Below are 12,607 nucleotides of genomic sequence, written 5' to 3'. Positions count from 1 at the left end.
GTCCCTGTGCAAAACCCATCAGCGCTGGTTGAATGTGAAACATACACATGTCCGTGCCACTCGGTTATCGGTATCGAGGGCCGGCCGGCCGACGGCCGGCCGGCCATAGCGGCCGTATCGGTAGAGTAAACTCTGACATCAGGCTTGCCGCCGACCGGTCACCGCCCACCGGTTAGCGACGCCGCCCACACGCCCCTGGATCTACGGGGGCGACCGTCAGGCAGAACCAGTAGGACAAACGCCCGTATACATCTGTCACGCGGCGCTGCTCACGGTTCCACTGGACACGGCGAACAACAGGGCATTAGAAGAAGTATTCTACTTGTCTGCGGTTTCCAGTATTCCAATTTGCCTGGAATGCGACCAGCTCCTGGTCCAGTCAGTCTGTTGACGCCACTCGAGTCTGAGCAATAAACAAGCTAATTGGCAGCGGGCCTGGTGTCATGACGCTCATCAGACGCCATAGCAGCGTCGTTGGGCCATCTTATGTCGTGTCGGTGATGAGCTGGGCTGAACGGAGCTCCCAATCGCTCACGGCTCACTTCCAGTGGCGGATCCAGGGGGGGGGGGCAAAATGGGCATTTGCCCCCTCCCCAAACGGCATAATTTTAACATTACGCCTATGGACGATGCATGGAAAGAATCGATAAATTGTTATGGTTTGCCCCCCTCCCAAAACTCTGAGCTGGATCCGCCTCTGCTCACTTCTGACACGTGCCGGGCTTGAGGACAGCGCACACACGTGAATTTATATATTGTGCATGGCATCTCATTAGGTGATTCAGATCGCAGCATCCGAACTTCCTCAGATAATAACTGAGCCAGTCCCGTAGGTCAGTTGGTAGAGCGTTGGACTCCGCGTGGTGAGAGCACGCGTTCCCGGTTATAACAGCCCGGGTTTATGAGCCCGGGTTTATATATATGTTACGGGTCATATGCTAACTTGGGCAGTATGCAAACTGCCCGGGCAGTATGCATACTACCCAACAGCCCGGGCAGTATGCATACCGCCCGGGTAGTATGCATACTACCCGACCCCTTGGGCAGTATGCATACCTCCCGGGTAGTATGCATACCACCCACCTTTTTTCTCACGGGCAAGATGTTTACTCGGGCAGTATGTTGACTACACTTCCTGAGGCTTGTTAATGCAGTAACTCGCGTATATATGTGAATGACAAACGTTTTAACCTTCCGGGTGGTGGTGGGGGGGGGGGGGCATTTTTTGTCCCCCTTAGTTTTTTCGATATATATATCCAGAATTCCGCTGCGCCGATTGCCACCAAACTTTCAGTACCCTCCCGGGATCGTAGCTATTACACATTGTGACCAAAAATTTTCCAAAGGCTTTGATAGGTTGGCCGCTAATGACGTCGGAGTGACGTCATTTCTGCCATTTTCGACCCAAAAAAGGTTTCGCGGGAAGAGCTGTCAGGCCTACAGCTTTATAGATACAGAAAATGTTTAAAGGGACTATCCCACCTTTAACATGGGGTTTGAGTTGAGATAGCCAAGTTTGCGGCGAGGTTCAGAAACCTATATCTATCTAGGTTGCAACCCCCGCGGCCTCTTGGTGTTGAAGAAATTCGTTCCCTTCATTTGAAAATGGGCCTTGTACAAGGCCCTATCTTCAACATGGAGCGACCGTTAGTGTGACGTCACCTCGTTTAGTCATTCTGATTTAAATGGGTTTGTTCGTTGAAAAATCGCTTAAAACTTGGTCTGAACTTTGTTGTGGTGCCTACAGAGTAAAAAGAATCAGCTTTATGACAGTAATGTGGCCTAGGGAAGGAGGCAATTTTGGGCTGTGACGTCAAATATTTGAAAGTTTGTGTTTGGAATATGGGAAGCCTTAGATGTTTAATGAAAAATAAATGGCAGAACCGTGTTCCTGGTCATCCAATCTATAAAGTCGGGCACAATTTAACTGGTTTTAACAACATTTTAGAAGGTGGGATAGTCCCTTTAAGAATAGGTATAAAAAGGGTCGAATTAGAGGGTTACAAAACTGCTATTTCAGATTTTAAAATTTTTCGATTTTGACCCCCTAAAATCAAAAAAGTAATTTTTTAATACAATAGGGAAAAAAATTCAAAAAATCCAAAAAGTTTTTTTTTTCATTTCGAAAAAAACGGAAAATATGTGATAGTTCCTACCGCCTATCCACATACCAAATTTGAGATTGATTCCTCTTTTTTTGGCAAAGTTATAGCGAAAAAAAACTCTTCAACATTGATGACGTCAAATTTTGTCGTCGTCGTTTCATTTTACTCAGTTCACGCTTCACAATGACGATGACTTGTTGGCCACTGGTTATTCAACAATAGATTTGGGAAAAAGTAATTTCAACACTTTATTCCAATCCTCATTCCATCCTACGATCGATCAATCACGTTTGACGACAAAAATTCTTCTCGGTCGATCTATTGTTATCTAGAGAGTCATTTATATTCTTAATGTGGACATGGATTACACAACTTTAAGTCGGAAATCGGGCAGTATGCAAACTGCCCAAGCTTTTGGGCGGTATGCATACTGCCCAAGGGGTCGGGTAGTATGCATACTACCCGGGCGGTATGCATACTGCCCGGACTGTTGGGTAGTATGCATACTGCCCGGGTAGTTTGCATACTGCCCAAGTTAGCATATGACCCGTAACATATATATGTTACGGGTCATATGCTAACTTGGGCAGTATGCAAACTACCCGGGCAGTATGCAAACTACCCAACAGCCCGGGCAGTATGCATACCGCCCGGGTAGTATGCATACTACCCGACCCCTTGGGCAGTATGCATACCGCCCGGGCAGTTTGCATACTGCCCGGGTAGTATGCATACTACCCACCTTTTCTCTCACGGGCAAGATGTTTACTCGGGCAATATGCTGACCGTGGCCCGTGAGACTAGTTCATGCAATAGCTCACATATACATGTCAATGGCAGACGCTTTAACCCGCTCCGGGGCGGTGCTCGGCGCCAGTCGTGCCGGGCTGGATGGCGGGTTGAACACCCCTGCTCGACTCCCGCGTGCCACTTAGCGGAACAGAAGTAAGCGGCATGTAAGATGCGGTAACCGGCATTCGAAATAGCGTCAAAGATCATGACGAAAGTGCCCTAGTCATTTGGCCAGGTCAAAGAATAGGGCAACAGAGGTCATCAAAGATCAAATTTCGTCTTTTTCCTTTTTTTATAAATTCGCCCATAACTCAGAAGATAGGAGAGCTACAGCGCCGCAGAAAGACGCATTCGATAGCTCTGTTAGCGTTTTCTGGAATAAGTACTCAAAATTGATCTAAGTTCCAAATTTGACCTGAGGTCAAGGTCATGACCTGACATGAAAAGGTCATGTTGTTTATCAGCCGCTCCTTATCGTCGAACTGAACACATCTAAGGTTGTTTACATGACCATCGCCCCAACACGTCTCCATAAAAAAATAATGGTAAAAGAACTGCCGGAGACCTTTTATGACCTGATATGACCTCATGGTCATAAAAAGGGGTCACAAGTGCAATTTTTTTTTATTCAGTGCGTCATGTTTACCTGTATGTAACCCGATGTTTGAGAGTGTTTAGAATGACGTTCAGCAAAAGGGGCGTCCTTCAACTTTCTCCTGTCAACTTTTTAGGGAGACTGTGCAATATTGACTTGACCTAAAAGTCATCGGTATGATATCAAAATTCAAATACATGCCTTTTGAACCTAATGTTACACTTATTAGTCGCTTAAAGTTTCAAAGCGATCGTCAGGTCGGTGTAGCTATGGCGAGCATTCCAACCTTTCCTGGGGTAATGTCACTTGACCTGACTTGGTAACCCGACCATAACAACTTGTAACGTCTTACATGTAAATGGTTTCATGTAACATTAGCTATTGAAACAATGCTAACGCCCTCTACAGGTCCAAGTGTCAAACCAAAGCCAGCGAGTGATGGCACTACATATGTCGTCATTTCAGATGAAAGTGACTTGTTGGCCGCTGGCAATGAAATTCAATGAAATTCTGGGGAAATATTTTAAATTTTTATATTCAAAACATTATTTCACTCTTCGATCGATAAATCACGTTTGACGGGAAAAAACACTTCGCGATTAAACTACGTTACTTTTTTAAAGTTAGTCCGAACCTTTTGAATAGAAGGATTCACAGGGACAGAGCCCCCGCTAAGCGAAGCTTGTTGCGGTAACCCTGCCCTCTACCCTCCGATCGCGCAATGCCGGTTCTATGGCAGAATTTGGAGTCCAAAGTTTAAAGTGCGCACAGAGCCGCGCACGGCCGGTCCTCTTACCGACTTCGCTTGGCTACGGGCTACGGCCTGCCACAAACCGTCATATCTGTAAGGAGGCTCATTAAACGTCCATCGCCCGTCGCGCTTCGAACCCGGACTGTTATAACCGGAAACGCGTGCTCGCACCACGCGGAGTCCAACGCTCTACCGACTGAGCTACGGGACCGGCAAATACTTATAGAGCCATTAATACTTTTTAAAATGGACATGGAATACACAACTTCAAGACAAGAAGCGGGCAGTATGCAAACTGCCCAATTTTTGGGCGGTATGCATACTGCCCAAGGGGTCGGGTAGTATGCATACTACCCGGGCGGTATGCATACTGCCCGGGCTGTTGGGTAGTTTGCATACTGCCCGGGTAGTTTGCATACTGCCCAAGTTAGCATATGACCCGTAACATATATATATATATATATATATATATATATATATATATATATATATATATATATATATATATATATATATATATATATATATATATATATATATATATATATATATATATATATATATATATATATATGACCATTTCTGTAGAAGTTATTCGCGAAAAACTAAAACCCCAGCGGGTTGATGACCTGACCTTTGAACTCAGTTCACCAAAAGAATTTTGGTATTTTTCCTGGGTCAACGCTATATTCCCAATATTCGCCAGGGGGGGGGGGGCGAAAAGCGCCCCCGGACCCACGAGGGTTAAAAGTCTAAGCTTAGCCTACAATTTGAGGCGAAGTTTAGACATTTAAAGATAGTGAGCAGACGGTCACACCTCTATGTCCGTCCGTCGACCTATCCGTGTTTCTATCCTCAGGATACTGAAATCCTTCTCCTCCACACCGCAACCCCCTTCCGGGCTGGACAGGCAACTTTATCTCATGCGGGCTGCTCCCTTGGAGCGGCACCGCTGCTCCCGAGGGAGCGCACCCCGTAGCCGGGTGCAGTGAGTGCCTTGGGGCTGGGTGGCCTGTCTTCGGACGTGCTCAGCCCCGGCGACTCACTAGGGTGCCTGCCCAGACCAATGTCTCCCCCTAATTCCTATCATCCTTCCGGCTCTGCAATGGTCTTGTCGACCGAAAGGGCCTAACCCAACAAAGAATTAAACCTCTAAGATATTTAATTATGCTGCTGATTCAAGTATTTCACCACCTTATTACTTATTACAATAACGTTCATAGCTAAACTTCAATAACCTTGTATGCACATTGCAAGGCACAGTCAATGCAAACATCTCAACAATGCAATCAAGCATGGCTGATAGGCACAGTCATATACATATCATATCATATCATATCAGGCACAGTCAATACAAACATCTCAGCAATACAAACAAGCATAGCTAATAATTTACAAGCAACACTTTTTCATTTAACCCGCGCCCCGCTGGGCTATTCAGCCATACGCGCCCTGCTGGGGGGGGGGGGGGGCAGATTCTGCCCCCCCTGTCTAACTTCCGAACCGATGGTCGTAGAAAGACGGGGAAAACGGCAATCGAAAGCTCTCAACAAGGCGGATCTTAAGAGCCCAAATTTTTTTGCTTAAGTAGGTCAGAGGTCAGGTCAAGGTCAGGTCAAGGGTACAAAATGCAAGTTTCTACAGTATCGGCCTTGCACCGTAGTTGCCGAAGAATGGACTGAGACTGATTGCCCAAAACGTGTTCTTAGACTACCAAGACAATATTCGTTGCACACAATGTCATTCAAAGGTCAAGGTCAAGGTCAGGTCAGGTCAGGTCAGGTCACCAAAAACAAAATATAGAAAAGGGCATGTGCCACACATGTTTTATGGGTCATTTTACTCATGGAATTCAATAGGCACACTCAATAAGTGATATGGACCACCTCTGGATGAATTTCAGGTCGAGGTCAGGTCAAGGTCAGGTCAAGTGAGGTCAAATTTTGAAGTTGGTTGTTAAGGCCTAAAAAGGTGTCTATCCGATGCAGTTTTTCACGCCGAATCGAATGATGCTATTTTTATTTCCGTACGAGGTCTAGAACTTCCAAAAAATCATTTTTCAAAATTTTTGTGTGTCGTGACGTCATAAAATTTTGAATAACTCCCACATTTTTGAACCGATTCTTCTAAAAATTGGTATGTAGGTGCACATAGACGACTTCTTTGACATATATTCCGGTTTTTTCGATAAACTCAAAATTTTGGATTTTATAAATATTTTCCCAAAAAAGTCAGTTTTTGGGAAAAATTTTGGCCAAAATCCAAAATTTTCAAAAAACCGAGATAGCCATTTGATAGACAAAGTAGAATCACGTATAACCTTTTTTGTTACGTCTTGATTCCTTTAAAAATGAAGAAGTTAGCGGCGTTTGAAATTTTGCCGTTTTTTAGGCGAAAATGGCGAACATGACGTCACTAAAACGTTAATTTCTCAAAAATTTTCCGACGGATTTCGCTCAAATTTTTAGGGAACGTGTCAAATTGATGTATGATAAGGTACTGAAAGTTTGACGTCGCTGGCGTAAGGCGTTTAGAAGTTATTGGCGAAAAACGGGAGGGGGGGGGGCAGATTCTGCCCCCCCAGCGGGGCGCGGGTTAACCCTCACCAGGCCGGTGCCTTTTTCAATAACGCGGACAGCCGGACGACCCCTCTGGCGATTCGCTCCAATGGCACTCAGAACCACCAAAGTTAAAGGGTAGGTGAGGTGGAAGGAAAGCTCGCCCCTGTGTGAAATTGGTGACTCTAGGTCATCATTTATTTAGTTATTTTTGGGGAGGGGGTAAAAATGTAAAAAAAAAACATTTGGCTAAAAACACGCTCAAAAGTCTTCTCGCTTCCAACTTTTGATCTTGAAAAGGTAGAGGAAGAATAAAAGCACCAATGAACTCAGCACGCCAATGCAATCGAAAAAATTGGTTTTGCTACCAGTTTAAGTGAAATTAAAAGTTCACTGAAAATTAAATGAAGTTTAATTAATTAAGTTCATGCGGGCTCATCAGATCATCAAAATGCATCATGTGGCATACCATTTGACTCGGCTGATAACAAAGAATACAATGACACCACCTTTGGAGATAGATTGAAGATTTGAATATGTAGCCATATTGTGAGCTAGGTTATTAGCAAAAACGTAGATAGCATTTGACCTCAGTGGACCCGACAAGAAAAATCCCAAGCCGTTTAACTTCCTTATAAATGTCTTTTTAGCACAATGCACAATTCACATGCCTAAGTATTCGACATAAAAGGAATGATGCTAGAACTCTGTCGAAAAGTAGTCTACCTCATCACCTTCGCACGTTGAAAACTTGATATTTTTGATCATCTGGCCACATATTTTTCTTTTTTAGGCACAATGCAATGATCATTTACACCCCAGAACTTGTCCATTCTTGAAATTGTCTTTGGAGTCTGGCTATTATAATTCAACGCTTCACAGATGCGGCAATAATAGTGAATCGGCGAACCGAAATAACCATGCTCGTTCAGAACATAATAGGAATCTCGCCACGCGTGATAACGTTCATATGCGGACGGTGTGTCATTTAAATACTTCAGATGCGCTGCAAGCTCTGCCACTGACGCAAAGTCTTCAACAAATATGAAACTTTTCGGCGGCAATATCATTTCGTAATCTTTCCTCTTGGCGCCCCAAACAATAGGAACAGCTCCCTTGCCAAGAGCGTGCCAGAAAACCTTCTCGGTGATATAGCCATCACAGTGGCTGTTCTCGAGCGCGAGATAGAACTTATAGGTGCTGAGGACCGGGCAGTCCTTATTGTAATGACCATCACATTTGAGCGTTCCGCAGCGACCATACACGTCGACAGGGATCAGTTTTTGGAGAGCCTTCACCAGCTGCCAGCGGCCGCTACCGTCGCAGTTCGAGCCCATGATGGCCGCCAGTCTGGTGTGTACGGGTCGCGGCGTCTCCGACCTGCCCGGCGCCGTACGCCCGTACGGCACCGGTACGTCCGTGTCGTACCGGTAGCCCATCGACCAGTTGAACACGCCGTTGTAGTGCGAGATGTTGTTGCGCGTGAGGAACGCGTGGCGCGGACTCTCGTCACTGAGGAAGATCCAGCGCTGCTGCGGCCGCCGTCGGCCGGGCAGCGCTCTCTCCGAGGTCAGCTGCAGGTGGAACAGCACCGCATCAGCGGCAGCCGCCTCCTCCGAGTTCTCCGTGTAGATCAGTCGGCAGTTCTGCACGGCGCACCCGCGCAGCGGCGGCCGCGCCGCGCCGGAGCCGTAGGAGCGCAGCAGGCGCCGCTCCAGGCGCGCGCCGTGCCGCCACACAGCCACCGTGTAGTTGACACCGCGAGCTGCCGGCCGCGGCTCGCCCAGCAGCAGGATCCGGCCCAGGGTGGACATCCTGGTGCGATCCTCCGCCCCGAACGCCGCCTCCGGGCCCGGCCACAGACGAGCCGACGCGGGCACCTCTGACGTCCTCGACAGCCGGATCACATCCATCGCCAGCAGCTGGTACAGCGTCACCAGCAGCAGGGCGGTGGCCAGCACCGACTTCACCACACACGACGCCGGGGAGCGACGCTTCAGCTTCAGCGGCGACAGTGACGGTCGTCTGTGCGTCATCCTCCACGAAGCCATTTAGGTAACTCCTACGGTGCACAAAAATAGCTTCGTTACCGGAAACCAGGGGGCCGGGAGGGAGGGAGGGAGGGAAAGGGGTGGGAGCACAAATGCAATGGGATTGTTTTGCCGCCACATGGGTGTGGTAGACAATAACATCGAAACAACAGTGGGCGGTCCTGGAGTTTTGTACGCTGCATAACTTTTTTTCGGTGAGAATGAACAATGAAAATTACCATGAGCTTAGTTTTCGGTGCAGGACATCATGTGATCAACATAAAATACGTTTGCATGTACCTACGGCTTGGCACAAAGAGGACAAATCCGGTCAAAATAGATGACTTTGGTACACATGTTTTCTTTTTTTGTTGCTGTGAAAAGTGACACGCACAGACATGAGACAGTAACCCGATAAAAACTCAATCAGAGTCCTGCCATAAGGCATAACTGCATGTCTTCCGTACATTTCAGAAAACACGCTAACACTCCGTGTTCGTATACCTACACGACGTCAGGACTTTCCATGTTGATGACTGCATCTAAATAAGGTAAACATAAGCTCTGTATGTAGTACCTACATACAATACTTCCATATGACGCTATTTCAACACGTGCTGCCTGCGGCTGACTCGACTCACAAAAACTATGTAAGGCCCTGAGCCCATCAGCAGGAATGACAACGTGACACAAGTGGCAATACAGATTCGTAAGCACTCCTTCCCATTGTATAGACAAGTACGGACATACATTCCTTCTTTCATACCCTACGGCGTCCGCCTGAGGCACCATACCTAAGTCTAATATCGTTATATTTTACGACATTCTTTATTAACAATGTCACTTATAGCAAACTAACTAAATATTATCATCTTCACTATGTCAAGGTTCGCTTAGGTATCATTATGAAAAGCAGCTTATCAATTATATCGTTTCACTGCACTGCTCTTCAACACTCAATATACTTATTTATAGTCACCGTGAATATACTCACCACAAAAGGACATTAAAAAAACTTAACACTGACCACGGTAGTGCTGTGCACCATTTGTAAGTCGCTGCCCCGGCTATCGGGTAAACTGGGCAGTGGCACTGCAGAACGGTGCCTCGATATCAGGCGGGCTGCAATTGGTCACTGTGGAGACTGTTACACAACAGACGGCATCGCTATGGGTGTGGGAGCTCGGCCGGTACCGACATCGATCAGCCCGGGACTGGCGGAAGGGTACATGAAGCCCTATGGGCTCGTCGGCACCGACATTTGTAATGCAGTGATGTGTGCAAAAACCAGCAGCGAAAGACACACCCTACACGAGAGAGAGACACAGAGGGTAGGTACATGGAGCCCTATGGGCTCGTCAGCACCGACATTTGTAATGCAGTGGTGTGTGCAAAAACCAGCAGCGATAGACACACCCTATACGAGAGAGAGAGAGAGAGAGAGAGAGAGAGAGAGAGAGAGAGAGAGAGAGAGAGAGAGAGAGAGAGAGAGAGAGAGAGAGAGAGAGAGAGAGAGAGAGAGAGAGAGGAAGAGAGAGAGAGAGAGAGAGAGAGAGAGAGAGAGAGAGAGAGAGAGAGAGAGAGAGAGAGAGAGAGAGAGAGAGAGAGAGAGAGAGAGACAGAGAGAGAGAGAGAGAGAGAGAGAGAGAGAGAGAGAGAGAGAGAGAGAGAGAGAGAGAGAGAGAGGAAGAGAGAGAGAGAGAGAGAGAGAGAGAGAGAGAGAGAGAGAGAGAGAGAGAGAGAGAGAGAGAGAGAGAGAGAGAGACAGAGAGAGAGAGAGAGAGAGAGAGAGAGAGAGAGAGAGAGAGAGAGAGAGAGAGAGAGAGAGAGAGAGAGAGAGAGAGAGAGAGAGAGAGAGAGAGAGAGAGAGAGAGAGGAGAAAGATAATCCGACTGTTGATAAGAAGGATAATAAACAACGAACTAGCAGCATGAATTACAAGAGATCCTTACGTTATAGAAGACCATATAGCCTATAGGGTGAGTAAATGCAACAAGTTAATTAGCACCACGATTAGCAGGTAATTTATCAGCTTAAGGTTACTAAAATTCTAGCAGGAACCGATTTACAGGGATGTGAGCAGCCGAAAATAGCAGCTATAAACTGCTGAAATTTGGCGCGAGAATAGCAGGTAAACTGCTAAACTTTTTTACATGATTGGGTAGCATAGCATCTCATCGACATCTTCAAAAGACATCTGCGTTGTGGAGACATCATAGTCATTTTTGAAGGCTTTCTCAATAATTACATAGGCGTGGGATGGGGGGGGGGGCATAGCCTCCCCACTTTTCAGCCTTTTTTTAGTAAAATATGTATTTTAGATTTAAATGCAAAACTAAGATGGGGAAATGGTTCAGCAAGGTGAGATGAGCACAAAACTGCAAAGAAATTCTTAACAGGGTATTGGGGCTCCCACAAAGTGAAATTGAAGTTTTGCTACCCCCCCCCCCCCTCTTCACTTTTCGTGAGGTTCCTACGCGCTCGTTGCATTCGATGTTGATAATCAGCCCTTCCACCATGCAATTTTGCATTAGATTATGATTTGGCAAAACATCATTGGTCGTATTGGGTGGCTGCGGCGTTAACGCTATGCACTAATAGTGACAGTGTTATGCCTGATTTGAAAAGTTCGCATACTACCGTCTTTATTATATAATGGCCTTTATCAATTACCACCCTTATTATATCTCGATGTATGTATAGTGGTCAATGGTGAAGGGAGGCTGTCTCTTATTGATTGATGTGCTTCATGCATACGTGTATATAACCTCAAAACAAGACCTCACCTTAAAACAGCGCTCAAAAAACCGGGAGAATAAAGATAAATAGCCAAATAAAACATAAACACACTTACAAAAGGAAGCCACGCTTACATACACACCTTGCCGGATAAATCCAGCCACTCCGAGCTGAACAGGTCACGGCACAGTCGACCGAGCCCCGTGACGGTATACCGGAGCCGCAACAACGTGTCGGTGGCGGCGACCAACGCGAACTGAGCCCCCAACGGTCGGGTTCCCAACCCAACAGTGGCCCGCGATACCACGATATCGCGGAGCAGCTGGCGATGCAACGTACCCTCTGATACAGTTTCACCTGCGCTGCAGCGCGATACGTGAGATAAACACCGGCTTTGAGTGACGAGTCAGTCCTGATTGTTACTTAACCCTCGCCCGCACATGGGGGGGGGGGGGGTTGCCACCTTCGCCCTCAGGTAGCTTTTCTGTTCTGCACTGAACATTTGAAAAGTTACTCGTAGAAGCCTGATTTTTTTTTTGTATAGCTGCTCCTCTATTCTTTATCAGCGTCCACTGAAAATTTCAACGAGCAACAATTTAAAGATGCGTACCGCCGTGCTGAAGCTAGAGCAGAGACTTGGATCACGCCCCTCAGAAGGTAGCGTCTTGCGACTTCAATCACTTTTTCCCTTTTGACACGTTACCAGTGGGTGCGTCATGAATTTTGTCCTTGGGGTTATGAGGAAAAATGTTCAGCGGTTGACATATGTGCTAAGCTGTCCTTGGTTGTCCCCTAATTCAGTCCCTATCGGGAGTCAAACCTTAACTTGCCCCGTAGGGAGGGGGGGGGAACGCCCCCTGTCCTTTTCCATCGATATCTCCTAAACGGCTGACGATAGCGCCACCAAACTTTCAGGACCCCTCCGCGCATCAATTTTACACATTGTGACCATGTCTTCCAGAGGCTATGACAGCTTCGCCACAAATGACGTCAGAATGACGTCATGCTCTGCCATTTTCGACCGAAAAAAGAGCTTC

General features: G+C 46.8%; 1 protein-coding gene across 1 annotated transcript; it reads right to left on the bottom strand.

Annotated features, from left to right (window-relative positions):
* Positions 1-5,467: 5,467 nt before the first annotated feature.
* LOC122376166 (alpha-(1,3)-fucosyltransferase 7-like) lies at positions 5,468-11,839 on the bottom strand. Its single transcript, XM_043355892.1, has 2 exons — positions 11,713-11,839; positions 5,468-8,863 (listed from the first exon to the last, which is right to left on the bottom strand). Exon 2 carries the CDS (start codon positions 8,850-8,852, stop codon positions 7,566-7,568), a length of 1,287 nt encoding a protein of 428 aa, XP_043211827.1. The 5' UTR covers positions 8,853-8,863; positions 11,713-11,839; the 3' UTR covers positions 5,468-7,565.
* Between the last annotated feature and the right edge of the window lie 768 nt (positions 11,840-12,607).

The sequence above is a fragment of the Amphibalanus amphitrite genome, unplaced genomic scaffold (genome assembly GCF_019059575.1).
Source record: "Amphibalanus amphitrite isolate SeventyFive unplaced genomic scaffold, NRLGWU_Aamphi_draft 002038F_arrow, whole genome shotgun sequence".
Lineage (NCBI taxonomy): Eukaryota > Metazoa > Arthropoda > Thecostraca > Balanomorpha > Balanidae > Amphibalanus > Amphibalanus amphitrite.
Note: the sequence above shows the minus strand (reverse complement) of the source record. Positions and strands in the feature narration are given on the sequence as shown.

Coding starts and splice junctions, on each gene's coding strand:
- LOC122376166 (XM_043355892.1), bottom strand. CDS start 8,852: ATGGCTTCGTGGAGGATGACGCACAGACGACCGTCACTGTCGCCGCTG.